The following is a 15,988-nucleotide window of genomic DNA, read 5'->3' on the forward strand; positions in this document are numbered from 1 at the left end:
CGTTCAATCACCTCAAAGAGATGCTAACTTCGGCCCCTATCATAGTCCCACCAGATTGGAGCCTTCCCTTTAAGCTTATGTGCGATGCTTCAGATTATGCATTAGGGGCTGTTTTGGGACAAAGAAAAGACAAGAAGCCGCATGTCATCTATTACGCTTCTCGAACCTTGAATGATGCTCAATTGAACTACTCTACCACTGAAAAAGAACTTCTTGCTATTATGTTTGCTTTAGATAAGTTTTGTTCTTATTTACTTGGAACTAAAGTTATAATTTACACTAATCATGCAACTTTGAAGTATTTGCTCACGAAGAAGGAAGTCAAGCCAAGGCTTATTCACTAGATGGTACTTCTCCAAGAGTTTGACGCGAAAATCTGAGACAAGAAAGGAAGTGAAAACGTGATGGCTGACCACTTGAGTCGTTTGGTGCATGATGAAGATCCATTACCTATTCCATAAGCATTCCCAGACGAGCAGCTGTTGTCCATTAAGGTAAGTGAGCCATGGTATGCTGATTTGGTGAATTATTTAGTGTCTAAACAAGTTCCAAACACCCTAAACAAGCACCAATGTGATAAACTTAAAAAGGATGCATAGTTTTATGTTTGGGATGACCCTTATTTGTGGAAATATTAGCCTAATCAGATTCTTCGTAGGTGTGTGCATGATTCGGAGTTTCATTCAATTTTAACTTTTTGTCACACTTATGCATGTGGTGGTCATTTTGGCAGACAACACACATCACTTAAGGTTTTAGAATGTGGATTTTATTGGCCTACTATCTTTAAGGATGCTAGAACTTTTTGTATGACTTGTGATCGTTGTCAAAGAACGGGCAATATAAGTGCAAAATATCAAATGCCACATAATCCTATCTATTCTGTCGAAATCTTTGATGTTTGGGGTATTGATTTCATGGGTCCTTTTCCTTCCTCACATGGTTTCCTTTGTATTTTGCTTGTTGTGGATTATGTGTCGAAATGGGTGGAAGCAAAAACCACCAGTACTAATGATTCTAAAGTGGTTGCAGATTTTGTTAAAACTAATATATTTGCAAAGTTTGGAATGCCAAGAGTACTTATAAGTGATGGGGGTTCCCATTTTTGCAATCGAACCATTAAGGCGCTGTTCAAGAAGTACAATGTCACGCATAAGGTTTCAACACCTTATCATACATAAACAAGTGGGCAAGTCGAGGTTTCTAAGAGGGAAATCAAGCATATTTTGGAAAAGACGGTTAGACCAACTCGGAAGGACTGGAGCTTGCGTTTGAATGATGCATTGTGAGCGTATCGTACAGCCTACAAAACACCAATTGGGATGTCACCATTCTAGCTCATCTATGGGAAACCATGTCATCTTCTCGTTGAGTTAGAGCATCGTGCACATTGGGCAGTCAAGACATTCAATATGGACATTGATGCCGCTGGAATTTATAGGAAGCTTCAATTGAATGAGCTTGAAGAGATTCAGAATAAGGCTTATGAAAATACTCATATTTACAATGAGAAAACAAAGGCGGCCCATGACAAGATGATTCGTGGCTATACATTCTCTATAGGGCAGAAAGTGTTACTCTTCAACTCCCGCCTTCATTTGTTTCTAGGTAAGTTGCGTTCTAAATGGATTGGCCCTTTTGTTGTTACTAATGTTTTTCCTTATGGTGCAGTCCAAATTCAAAGTTTGAAGACAGGACATGAATTCAAAGTCAATGGACACCGTTTAAAGCCCTACTACGAGACTTTTGAGGAGCATGCTGTGGAGGACATACCCCTCCATGCCATTGGCCCTATTGAAGCTTAAATGGAGGTATCGTCTGGCTGGAAGACGTTAAAGCAAGCGCTTCTTGGGAGGCAACCCATGTGTTCACATAAGGGCATGATGGAATTCTAGCTCCAGCAACCAGATTTGCGTTCCTAACCCCTTCTCTTTATTGCTTTTACTTTGCCATGATTGTCGTGTTTGTTAGTTGTTTTGATTGTTTGTGTGTGAGTTTATGTTTGAAACATTGAGGACAATGTTTGGTTTAAGTGTGGGGGGGTAAACAAGCTATTTTTGCATGATTTTCGTGGGATTTTACCACCTAGCACCACTGGAGTTGTTTTTCACTGTTTTGAAGTGTTTTTAGTGTGTTTTGAATTGTTTTAATGTGTTTTGAAAGAAAAATACAAAATTTGAAAAAAAAAGTTAGAAAAAGTTTTGAAAAAACCCAAAAAGAGTAGTTTTTGTGTGTTTGTATCTTAGAGTACCTTCCAACACAATGATGAGGATTTGGTTTTTAATTGCATGATTGGTAAAGAAAGCTACAAACATTGATGGAAGTTTGATATGCTCTTTGGTTTATGCTTGGTTGTAGTTGACGTTTACGAATTCACATGTAATCACAAAGGAAAAAAATCAGTTTTTGTAACATGCTTGAAGGAAGGAACTCAAACTAACGCTACAACCCTAAGAGACTTGAGCCTAAGCGTTAGTTGGAGAGTTATTAATCTGTGATTTCTTGTTTACTAAAGTCGTTACATGATCTCATTATTCTTTGCTTGGTTGCTACTTAGAATGCGTTTTCATCATTATAGTTCCAAATACTAGAACTCATGCCCGTTTCATTCAAAGCTTAAAATTGAGTGCATAACATATAACAAGCGGAAGTTGTTTAGTAGTTACCACCAGAGCCAAAAAGCCTTAATCCCATGCATATGTTTTGTAGGTTTAACCCCTTTGAGCCTTATTTAGCCTATTTTCTTTGTTAGCCACATTGTCCCTACCTAGCCTAGAATAGGACTATCCATACCCTTGTTCTTAAAGTATTGTGGAGCATGACTTAGAGGGAATTCCTTTTTGATCGAACATATTGCAGAAAATAAGTGTGGGGGAAGGTTATTTCCAACGAAAAAAAAGAGAAAAAAAACGAAAAAAAAAAAAGAAAGAAGAAAAAGTGGAAAAAGAAAGGAAAAGAATGAGAAATAAGTAAGAATGAACTCACAAGTACTAGTTGTTGAAGAAAGGGTCCAAAAGTTTGAATCTGGCCCTAAAAGTTGTATGAATTCCTTTGTGTTTAAAGTTAGTTGCTGCATTGAAAAGTGAATTCTAAGTGTCAATTTCATTATTTTTTCTTACTATTGTGTTAAGAACCTTTGTTTATCCTTAACCTTTCTTTGTTAGCCCATACCTTAGCCCTGTTACAACTCTTAGACTTTTATCTTGATTGTTATGTGTTCAATAATGTGGAGTTTAGGATTGGTATGAGCATATGGTATCCCTGGTTTTCGCTTCTAAGTAGTGACATTCCGTTCATGAGATCATATATATACATGTATTAATAATTCCAGAAAGTGTCTTCTTTGATTATAACGTATGTTAGTGGCTAGTCTACATGTTTACATTAATCTTCTCACATATACCTAGTATAGGGAGTGTAGTCAGAAAATCTGTGTGAAAACCTATGGGAGTAGTGATTTTTAACATGTCATTTTCCATTGGAAATCCCTGAGGCAATTGTTAGAAGGTTTAGGTTGTGTTCTGTTTTCTTTGTTTTGCTCGAGGACTAGCAAAAGCTAAGTGTGGGGGAATTTGATAGGAGCATATTTATGCAACTTAGTTAGCTTGTTTCTTCGCATTTACTTAGTTATTTTCTGCTTATTAGAGTGTTTTAAGTTATTTTCCTGTGTTTGTAGGTCTAATTGGTGAAGTTGGCAAGAAAGTGCATTTTGGAGCATTTTAGAGCGATTTTGGGTTGGAATGGATTGCATGCATGTGTAGCATAAGGAATGGATGTTTTTGAAGATCAGATGAGGCTAGGAATGTGCCAAAGAGATGGAGAAATTAATTCAAGACTTGGAAGATGAGTAATCAACTAGAAGGAATGAGCATTATCCACAATCTTATCTGATTTCTAGAAGGCCTTTCTAGAAGCATCCCTTCTAGAAAGCTTATCCCTGCCCAAAACTTATACCACACCACCCTTTCTAGAACCCTTAGAAAGGTGGCGCCTCTTCCCTCTTCTAGAAGCTTAGGAACCTGCCAAAACACATTCTTTCTAGAATCCCTAAATAAGTGCCGCACCCTCTTCTTCTAGAAGTCCTAAAATCTGCCAGAACCCTAATCATTTTCCCTCTTGGATTAGGCCGTGCCCTATCCTTATCCTCCAAGGAGTTGGTGCCGCAAACCCTAGCATATATATACATATTTTCTGTCGCATAAGAACACACAGAGAAAAGAGCCTAAAATAAAAAATTCATACCTTTTGCTGCAGCCTTGGAGGAGAGAAGAATTTGCCATGGCTTCCATTGGAGAAGATGAGGGTTGTGCCGCAAGCCACCTGCAACCATTGGAGACTTTCAGAGTTATTTCTTCCCTCGTTTCGTTTCCATGTTTATTTTACTTTGCTTTTCAATTATTATGAGCATGAGGAACTAATTCCTTTTTAGTTAGAGGTGAATTCGAAGCCATGGGCATATGTTTTATATGAATTGATTACCTTCAGTTATTGTTTCGTAAAGCATGAATGTGAGTTACTTATCTGTGTTATTGAGAACTTATTCTTGTGTATCTCTATCATCCTGTTCATATAGGGAACTTGAGAAAAATAATTTGGTTGCGATGCGCTGTCCATTCAATTCAATGAACCTAGGAAAATCTAAAAGTTAATTAGTGCATTCACAATTAATTTGGGGCATTGTCATTCGTGGTTTAAAGAAACAATACTGGAAATCAATTTGTGTGCATATGTTTCATGTGTGGAGAAGGACCCTCTAGCTAGTTTTTCACCATTGAATTCACCCTAATTTCGTTTTTATTTACCTTGTTTCTGCAAGTTATTTGTTCAAGTCTAAATTCGTCGAAACAACCCCCTTTAGTATTTTGAGTCAAGTTTAGTTTAATTTTCGTCCAAATCAGTCTTTAGTTTTTGTTTTAAGTCAATTTCACTTAGTTGTGTAGTTTTAAGTCAGTTTGTTCAATTTCGAGTCATAAGAGGCTAATTTTGTGTTTTTGAGTTTGGTTTAGTGATTTAGAGTTTAAATTGTGTAGATTAGCAGCCCTTCTAATCCCCAGCCTAAAACGATCCTTACTTTCATATACTACAATCATAGGGTTTTAATTTGAGTGTTAGAATATTTCACATCAGTGATTGAATATCCCTAAGATTATCATCCTTGAGTTATCGTTGTAACATAATGTTGTGAAAGTTGGAACGGGGAAAAAGTTTGAGTTCCTGTCTTTCATATTACTTTTGACTACCACCTGAGTCGAGTCCACACTCAACTATCTCGACTTGCCACCACATAATCAAGTTAAGTACTTACACGTATTCTTGCATCATAGCTACTCATTCACTCCAGTTATCATATACTTTAGATTTGTTGGACTTGTTTTAACCCTTAAATTCATGGGTGTTCACCTAGCCTTCTAGGCATTGCTGTTCGCTAAATCCAAGAGAAATTTTCAATGAATCAGTTTGTTTAGGCGTTGTGAATCATATGTTTCTGGTTCTCAGTGTATCATCACTTTTGTACCTCATCGTGATGCACATTTCATTTCTAAGTTTTGTGAAGTTTTTGTGAAGGTCTTGAGTATTAAATGTTTGTCCTGTATCGCATTTTTATTTGCAGACTATTGAACAGTCTTGAACGAACTATCTAGATCTTGAAAGACGTGTTGAGTTCTTTTGATTTGTGGTTTCTGAATGATTAGATCTTGCACCGATCTCTTTTGGAGTAGTTACGACGATAGTTTTATTTTCAACTTGTGTATGGCATTATTTGATACTTGGTATGTTAGATTCTGGTGGCTGCACTGGTTAGACAATAGAGTTTTGCGAATTGGTTTTCAGATGTTTGTTTTACAATTTGAAAAACTATGTGCTTGTGTTGTTGTTGACTTGGGATTGGACAAATTGGTATGTTGTACCATTAGAAAATTACTACTTGCTTATCGAGACAACATTGTGCTGTCGATATCACGGGCGGCTGACTGTAATATTGATGGCATATTCGTTGGGTTAGTTAAGCAAGTGGGCAAGTAGACCCATCTACGATAGTTGTTACTATTTAGTCATTGATGGGGCTCGACCAAAAGACACATTTGTTCTTGGAGTATGTAACATTGCGAATGCTTAGGCGAGACCCACTTCCATTTTCGATTTTGATTTTCAGTACAAGTATTTTGTTTTACCTTATATTAGTTATATATATATATATATATATATATATATATATATATATATATATATATATATATTGTATTTTGACATTACAAATGTTTGGTCGAGTCATTTCCATTTTCACTATTAAGTTCAGTATGAGTTTTTTGACCTCTATGTTAGTACATATATATTTTGATGTTATCATATTACACGTTCATACTTTCGACCTTACAATATTATATATTTTTGACTTTTTATCTTTATGAAGTATGTTTTTACTTTTACACTGATAGGGGAAGAAAGTATGAGCTTGCAGGCATAAAAGAGGATTTGGCAACCCGCTCGCGACGGTATGGTATATTCTCTTTCATGCAACCACTTTGACTTGATTTCTTCTTTACATATATGTATATTCTTTTTCCTATCTTAAGGTATTTTTGTATAGCAAGTTATTTCAAATTTTAGGACGAAATTTTCTTAACGGGGTTAGATTGTAACAACCTGTCCTGATTTTTAGCGAATCGAAAGGGTAAAATGGTAATCTTACTTTGTTTATGGGATATTTGTTTTAAATGTTACTATTGGGTCTTAATTGGTGTGCGTAAGGGGGGCCCATCATCTAATTTTGTCCTCGGGCCCAACTTCACTTTCTCTCTGTCTCTGTCTCTCTTTCTTCCCTCTTCTCTCTCCCGTGGACTTTTACTCTCACTTTTCTCCCTTCTCTCTTGGCAAGCACCGAATGGTGCCATGGGGGAAAACCCCACTTGAAAAACCACCACATTCACCCTCTAGACCCTATGAGCTAAAACCCAAGCTCTGTTACGTAGAATAATGGAGCCTAAAGTCTCTAACTCGAAGCTCCAACGAAAACAACTTCCCCAACGTAACTTTGAATGATTTTGTAACTTTTCCGACTTGGGTAAGCCTCAAAACACTCCAAATACTTCTCTTTTCGTCCCTATAGTTCATTTTTGACCATATTGGTGTGTTTTGGACATCAAGCTACGAAGAAACACCTTGTATGAGCTAAACCCAGATTCCGACGAGTACCTGTGGCTTCCAGGCCATTTTCGGCCAACTCCGGCCACCACACATCTTGAAATTGGTATGAATCTCTTTCTTGTTCCTTGGGCTTCATTTTGGTATATTACATGATAGGTTTTAGTTAGGTTTTGAGGTTGAATGGAGCTGGGAGAGCTCCGACCTTCTTCTTCGACGAGATCAGCCAACTCGGCTTAGATTTAGGCCAAACTCGTTAGGCCATGTTAACCCAAACCCAACCCAAGCTTTAGCCCAAACCTATACTTGAACCCCAAGCCCGACCCAATAATCTCAGGCCTAACCTTGTGGCCCAAAACCTTCGGCCTAATCTAGAACCCAGGCCATATGTGGGCTTGCGCGTGAGCGTGCGTAAGCATATGTCTTGGCTAACACGTGGAGCACATGCGCCTTCACCAGAAGTATTGTGCTCCACTGCCGTCCGCAGCGGCGCCGGCGACTTTTCCAGTAACCCAAAACAGCACGTGTGTTGGCGCGTGGTCGTCGAGGCCACCACCCCATAGTGGCGTGTGAGGGGGCGTGGGGGTACTTGAGGTCCCTTCTTATGTTTTTCAACATCCTAGATCCGTTTATGATGTCCGTTTCTTGAAATTCAATTGGTATGATAGAATTTTATTAATTGGACCCTTTATGTGCTTTTAGGTGCAATTGTTTGTGGCATTTTCATCCTCTCTAGTTTGCACGGCTCTTCGACGGTGAAGTATATATGAGTGGACCCCTTCCAAAATGCATGTTTTAATTGCTAGAAATGGATACACGAAAAAACATGATTTAATGGTTACGTTTTATGAAACGTTTATAAGTAAATTGGATTTACGCTTATTGATATTTCATGATTTACTGGATTTACTTTCACTGAGATATTTATGAACATAATTTATGATATGTTGTTTAAGCTATTGAGCTCCAATGAGATATATTTTGGAAAGATTATGTTTAATGAGTTTTGTGTGTATATAATGGTCACTATATGCGTACAGGCAAATGTTATCTATATATGGCTTTGGTGGGGTGATGCCTACAGGTCGAATGATATTTATATATGGCTTCGGTTGGGTGATGTAGGGGCCTACAAGTCAAATGAAGGCCTTCAAGCAAATGAAGAGTTCTATATGCCTTTGGGCAATACTAATACCACTATTTATGATATATGTTTTACGAAGGTTTGATGGCATGCTAGAGTTTTCGGAAAACCTATTACATATTATACTATTGAGTTTTCATAAACTTTGGGGGTTAGTATGTTGATGAATAACTGTTTCAGTATTACTTATATATCAACTTGGTCCACTCATATTTTGTTTTGCGCCCCCTCAGGACTTAGAATCGAGGTGTACAATCCCGGCGTTAAGGTACTCCCGCATCTGCATCTTCGAGTCCTCTCGGTGTAGGACCCATCTCTTTGTTCATTCAATTTTATATTATTCCTATTTAGTGTCTCGGATTAGTTGTATGCTCTGAACACGTTCCACAATTGCATATTCATTAAAATTAAATTTAAAAGTTGTATTTATGTTAGTTATTTCTTTCTAGTTCTCATGCATTTTAATATGGCTTCGTCATCTTCGGGTGTCGGTCAGCACGTGCCTGCCCTGGTGTTTGGAGGATATCAAGGTCGGGTGTGTCACAGCTTGTGAAGACTTCTATTAGGCATCATAGGTTTGGTCATCCAACTAATGAGGTTCAATCCAAAATGCTTAAGGATTCTGCTATTTCGGCTTGTTTAGATGTACATCCACATATATGCTCAACATGTATTAGGGGCAAAATGTTTAGACTTCCATTTACTTCTAGTAGTACTAAGTCAACTATTTCATTTGAAAAAGTGCATATTGATGAATGGGGACCTTCACCCACTATCTCTGTTGAAGGTTACAATTACTATGTAATCTTTGTTGATGAATGCACTAGGTTTACTTGGATTTTCCCACTTGTGAATAAATATGATGTATATGTTGTGTTTCTTAAATTTCATGCTCTTATTGAGAATTAATTTAAGACAACCATTAAGTCTTTACAATCAGATAGGGGAGGTGAATATATGAGTGATTTATTTAAGAAATTTCTATGTTTACATGGTATTTTGCACCTTGTTTCATGTCCATATACACCCTAACGAAATAGGTTATCAAAAAGGAAGAAGAAACATATTATTGAGACTGTTGTGACTTTGCTTAGTGCTACTTCTTTACCTCAGCAATTTTGGTACCATGCTTGTAGTCATGCTGTGTTTCTGATCAATAGAATGTCATGCTAAAATCATCTCCTTATGCTAAGTTGTTTGGACAGTCTCCTTCTTTAGCAAATCTTAAGGTTTTTGGTACCACTGTCTATCCTTACTTAAGACCTTGTAGTGCTAATAAGTTGCAAGCTAGAAGTGATGAAAGTGTATTTTTAGGATACTTAGTTGGTTATAAAGGGGTGTTGTGTTACAATAAGACTACAATGAAGTTAGTGTTATCTAGGCAAGTGATACATGATGAAAGTAGATTTCCTTTTAAAGTTCCTTGTTCTCCAACCATCAGTTCATCTAGTTCTTCTCTAGTTGATTTTGATTCCCAGAGATTATCAACTAAAATAGTGCTTATTGTCTTACCAAGGCATTCGAATGAATTTGAGGAGCAGTTTTCAGTGAATCAAGTGTGTGGTCAGAATATGGAAGTGCCATCTTTATCTTCTCCAAGTTCCAGTGTTTTTGCCAGTTTAGATAGTATCTTAGCACAAGCTACTACTCCACTATCAATTCATTCTTCATCTTACATGTTACATGTCCATGCTCATTCCCAAACTCAAGTATCTTCTTCTCTAGAGCTATCTCATACTTCTGCTTAGTTTGATACTCAACTAACTCATTCAGAAAATGAACATGATGTGTCAACAACTGCTATGCCTAGTACTGCAGTATATGTTTCTTCCGAACGTAATATGGTTACAATGTTGAAAAGTGGTGCAATACAAAGAAGGAATTATGCAGCTTATCATGCATCTTTACCTAATATACAGTTATCTTCTCCTTCACATACTGATGATGTAGTATTTTGTGGTCTCACATATGTGTTAGACATTCATGATTCTTTTGAGCCTTCTCATTATAAAACAAGTAGTTTTATCTAAGCTCTAGAGAAATGCTATGACAGAAGAGTTCAATGCTCTTAAAAAACAAGGTAATTGGGAGTTTGTACCTTATCTAGAAAATAGAAATGTTATAGGCAGCAAATGAGTGTATAAAATTAAAAAAAAAAATCAAGAAGGGAAGATTTCTAGGTACAAGTCTCGACTTGTTGCACAAGAGTATAGTTAAGAACAAGGCTTGGACTATGAAGAAACTTTTAGTCCAGTTGTTCGGCATACTACAGTAAGACTTGTTTTATCTCTTGTTGCTATGAATAAATGGGAATTAAGGCAATTAGATGTAAAAAAAAATGCCTTTTTGCATGGTGAATTACAAGAAGAGGTGTTTATGAAACATCCTCAAGATTTTCAAGATCCCAGATATCCTAATCATGTGTGCAAGCTTCTCAAGTCTTTATGTGGTCTGAAATAGGCACCACGAGCCTAGAATGCAAAGTTTACTAGTTATCTTCCTGCTTTGGAGTTTCAGTCTGCTCACTCAGACCCAAGCTTATTTGTAAAGTTCGGTGGTAATGATGTAGTGAGTCTTCTTTTATATGTCAATGACATTATTATTACTGGTTCATGTTCCAAGTTAGTGTAGCAAGTAATTGATGATTTAGCCTCTGTGTTTGACATGAAGGACATGAGAAAACTTACTTATTTTCTGGGACTTCAAGTTACTTACAGGGAAAATGGAGATATTTTTCTTAATCAGTAAGTATGTCATTGATCCTCTTAATAAGGTAGGTATGGAGCATTGTAGATCTAGTTCCAATCTTCTTAATAAGGCAAGTATGGTGCATTGTTGACCTTGTTCTACTCCTAATAAACCTCATACACAGTTATTGAAGGATGAAGGAGAACCATTAACTGATCCCACATTTTATAGAAGTTTGGTTGGTGCTTTGCAATATCTGACATTTACTAGGCTATGTTGGAAGTATGCCCACAAAGCCAATCATTTGATGTAATAGCTTTTGGAATACTTATTGTATTAAACTTTTATATGTTTAATGAAGGACAAAGCTTATTGTTAATCACTATTTATTGTATCATGTGTTTAAGCAATAAGGGAATCCAAGGAATGTATTTGATCTAAGAGACAAGTGATTTAAGTAAGTTAGATTAACGAGACCTTTCTCTTATGTTCATTCCTAAAACGTTCCTAGCCATAGGATTGCCAATTGGGCATTGACAATCCGCTAAGGTTAGTATGTGTTATGTCGACTCAAGCGTGAGTATGACTAGTCTCAAGTCATTTGGTGTTGGACACTAAGACAAACACATAGGTGCTCGAAAGAGTAATCGAGTACACTGAACTACGATCAAAAGAGAGTTCGAACATACATGTCATGTAAGAACTCGATAGTTGCAATATGCAAAGTAGTCCTTTAACCTGAGGCGTCATAGATGTCTAATGGTTAGGTCCTTGACCTTTGATCATGTCAAAGGCATTCCATTGGAGTGTCCACGGCATTGTTGGGGTCAAGCTATCTAGTCATGTAGGCATATGAATGCACGACAAGGGATCTCTAACCTTCCATGGTGGAAGGAGAATACTCTAAGATATGATTCGAGAGTCTTTGGCCAAAGCATATGAATATGACTTAAGAAGTTTGTTCCAAATCTTATTCAATAGAATCATATGGAGAAGTATCACATTGGATAGTAGACATGAAACAAACTATCACTTAAACAATGTGATTAAGAGTATTGTATTAGAGAATGACCGTATTGCATTGTAGTTGTAACTGGATAGGTTCTCCAACCAATTCTACTTAGCTTGGGTAACCATGACATGCTGCTAGGTGTCACTCATGGTTTGTGGAAGCCCTAATGATTAGCAAACACTAATTTTAAGGGAGAATTGAAATGTGGTTTCAATTCACAATCGATCGTTAAGAGTAACAATCGCCCACTACCTCGCTAAATGGAACCTAATGGATCGTACACCGAGTAAGGATGAAAGTGAAGAAATTAAATGAAATGGATATGCAATTAAATGGTTTAATTGAAGAATGGTCAAAGTTAATTAATTAGTTAATTAATTATACGAAATGTTTGTATTGGGCTTTTAAGTTGGTTTTGGGCTTCGGGGCCCAAAAGCGTTTTGGTCCACAAGGCCCATTATGTTTAAGTTGTATGATAACTAAAACAAAATGGGCAATTAGCCCAATAACATCAACATGGCCGGCCATAGGGTGAGTGGATGCAAACTTGGATTAATTACAAGTTTGCCACTCACATGTGATGAAGTATAAATTCAACTTTATAGCTTTATTTTCATTTAGGGTTTTCTTGATGAAAAGAGGTGAAACATTTTCTCTCTTTTTCTCTATAGAGGCCGGCCACTTAGAGAAGTTTTAGCTAGCAATCTATTCTTCTCTAAGTCATCCATTTCTTCTTCACAATATATCCTTGGTGAAGAGACTTAGAGACATCAAGCTTTTGGTGTTTTGGAGAACATATCCTCAAATCCTCAAAGAAGCAAAGGAGCACTAAAAGGAAGAAAATCACAAGGAAGATCCAAGGAGCAAGGAGGTGACTTGAAGGCCCTCCACTTGGGTGAATCCCTTGTGTAATCAAGGATGAGCTTCAAGGGTAAAGAATCTCTAAATCCTTTATTCTCTTTAATGTTGCTAAAGAGTTTATTGGTTCACCATTCACTAGGCTTTGAAAGTCATGGGTTTTATGAATCGTTTTTGAATGCATGCCTACTTTAATGTGTTAATAGTTTGCATATGTATTCAAATATTCTCACATGTTCTTAGCTAGGACAAAAAATTTCCTTCAGGCTAGATATTGCATATGCAGTCAATTATGCTTATCAATTTATGAACACTCCTATTGAAGCTCATTTCTGTTTAGTGAAGCTCATACTCATATATTTGAAGGGTACCTTGACTTGTGGGATTATTTATTATCTTGCTACCAAATTGGAATTGCTTGCCTGTAGTGATGCTGACTAGGCAGCTAACATAAATACTAGAAGGTCAACAACTAGATATGTTGTTTTTCTAGGAACTAATCCCATTTCTTAGTCATCCAAGAAGCAAGGAAGTGTGTCTCAAAGTTCATCAGAGGTTGAATATAAAGCCTTTGTAAATACAGTTGTTGACATTGCTTGGATTCGATTGGTTATTAAGGATCTTCATATGTTTGTTCCTTCTGCTTCTTTATTGCATTGTGATAATCTTTCCACATTAGCATTGTGTTCTAATCCAGTGTTTCACACTCGGATTAAACACTTAGACACTGATTTTCATTTTCTTCATGAAATAGTGCAAAAATGAGATATGGAGGTTCAATACATTCCTACAGAAGCTCAGGTTGCAGATGTTTTAACAAAAAGGTTACACAGTCATTTTTTTGTTCGTCATTGTTCCAATCTCAGGCTAGGACATCCCAGCTAAGATTGAGGGGGAGTATTAACAGAATATACACCTCAACATTTGGTTAAGTTGTACACCTCAACATTTGGTTAGCTTAGTTGTTAAGTTTTCTAAATATAACAGCTGTAATTTTAAATCTATATATAGTTGGATAACCACTTGTATTTGTAAGCATTCATTACAGTGAAATACAACTTGCTCTCTAAGATTCTCATTCTCTCTTTTGTTCTTCGTTTTCTGCCTTTCATTGTTGAATTTGTGAGTTATTGAGATCATGATTTTTCTTTAGTTATCAGATGCATGCATGGTATGTTGATTACTATTAGACCTATTTTTGTTTAGATTTCACACATATTAAGCAATTACATGAATGACGAATAACAAATGCTTCTTTATTCTTGGAAGTAGAGTTCCTCAACCATTTAGTATACTATAGTAGTTGAAGCATTTTCTTGCAAAGTGTTTTAAACCAAACCGAACTAGGTTGTAATTTTCTTGTTTTGTAATATCAATAGGGAGACTAACTTTTTCGGATGTTTATATCAGAGAGTTTCTTCATGCTTAGTGTCATCATCTCTTTGAAATCACCCTTGAGGACAATGACATGTGTTTCCAATCCCAAAGCTTAGTTTAGAGCTAAGTTGACTGCATGTTGTCTATTAACCTAAGAATTCATGAAGAAGTGAAGCCACTGGATTGGTAAAATAAACCTAATTAATGATTAGGGAAATAAATTGCAGGTTTAATTTAATACGAGAGAGTTCTCGTGATATGAAAAATGAAGATTAGGAGAGTATGAATCATGTGATTCTTTACGTCCCGATTCCTCACATTTATGTTGAGAGCTATTAAAAGATATTAGTCTTAAATTTCAGGTAGACGGGCTATGGGCTCACTCCAACAATACCGATATTGTCCCTACTTGGTCATCTACTCAATCCATCAGGTGTGGGGTTTTAATACAAAAGGCCTCGGTGTTAGTTAGAGTGGGGTAATTCTATTTAAAGGGCTTATTCTCAAGCCTTATGGCCGATGTGGGACAGAGGAATTCTAACACTTCCCCGCACGTGAGACTCCATTTTATGAGTCACATGTGAAATTCCACGCATCGACAACCATTTAGAGCCAAGCCGGAGCTGACCTATTCGAGTAGGGCCAATGGGGACCCACTTATTCACATGGCATCTCTTGGCCTACGTGGAGCCAAGTCGGGGCATTCACACGGGGTCAAAGAGGACCCACCCCGTTCACGTGGTAGTACGGGCCCGTCTCTTGGCTTTGATACCATCTTAATTTTCAGGTAGACGGGCCATGGGCCCACTTCAACAACACTGATACTGTCCTCACCTGTCTGGTGCTAGTTGGGTAGCCGTATTGACATTCTTTTAGCCATTAGGGTCTCCAGTGAAAGATGTACCAAATAAGCCAGTTCTTAGTGGGAGACCATTGGCCCCATTCACAGTTGAAATGGCACTGTTGGCATTAGGGATAGCCACCCTACCATTTGGAGGAAGGAACCCTATCGACTTTGCAAAGGGAACTTGACCGCTGTATATGTTGCCAAGCAACCCAAAGATTGGCCTAGCCATGGGGCTACTGCCTCTAAGATTGTCATGCATGTATATTTCCAGAACTGGTTCACTAACAACAGCTGCAGGTTCAACCGCAGCCACAAGTAGTATTGTTGCGTGCATATTTGCAATCAGCAATATGATGAAAATAGATGAAAAATGCCAGCTTGAACATCCTGAAATTTGGTATCTGCTAGATTTAGAATCGATTGCTGAATTTTTGTGCTAAAGTACGATGATTTGGGAACAAGTGTTAGTCTTGATATAGGGGAGATTTTCACATGGAGTGGTTGAAACTGCTCCAAACTCAGGAGGTGAAGTTGTTGGATTATCTTATTTGTAGGGAAAATATGAATATTGGTTATAGGGGTGAATTGGTTGTTGGTCACATATCACATAGAGAAGTGGGTTTGTTGTATCATTGATGTAGATGATAATAATCTCCATTCTTTTATGCTACGAGTTTTCTCCTTTAGAACTGGTTTTTGGACTTTTTAACAGTGTATAATTTTCTCGTTTTCGGTTTCAAAGAAAATCTCTCTTTTCCGAATGTGGCTCATAACAACGTTTGAGACTATTTTTGGCAAAATTTCGTTGTGTTGAAATTAGGTTTTTTTGGCTTGAAAACGAAATTAATAAAAACAGGTTATCCAAGTACAGTAGTTGAACCTTTACATAAGGGAATAAATATCTGTCAACAGTAAGAGT

General features: G+C 37.1%; 2 protein-coding genes across 2 annotated transcripts; one reads left to right on the forward strand and one right to left on the reverse strand.

The window, feature by feature from the left end:
- The first annotated feature begins 1,412 nt into the window (after positions 1 to 1,412).
- LOC126609214 (uncharacterized) lies at positions 1,413 to 1,805 on the forward strand. Its single transcript, XM_050277195.1, has 2 exons — positions 1,413 to 1,608; positions 1,672 to 1,805. Exons 1-2 carry the CDS (start codon positions 1,413 to 1,415, stop codon positions 1,803 to 1,805), a joined length of 330 nt encoding a protein of 109 aa, XP_050133152.1.
- Positions 1,806 to 15,094: 13,289 nt separating this feature from the next.
- Positions 15,095 to 15,403, reverse strand: LOC126609215 (dirigent protein 16-like). Its single transcript, XM_050277196.1, has one exon. It carries the CDS (start codon positions 15,401 to 15,403, stop codon positions 15,095 to 15,097), a length of 309 nt encoding a protein of 102 aa, XP_050133153.1.
- Positions 15,404 to 15,988: the final 585 nt, after the last annotated feature.

The sequence above is a fragment of the Malus sylvestris genome, chromosome 16 (assembly GCF_916048215.2).
Source record: "Malus sylvestris chromosome 16, drMalSylv7.2, whole genome shotgun sequence".
In the NCBI taxonomy this organism is placed as follows: Eukaryota; Viridiplantae; Streptophyta; class Magnoliopsida; order Rosales; family Rosaceae; genus Malus; species Malus sylvestris.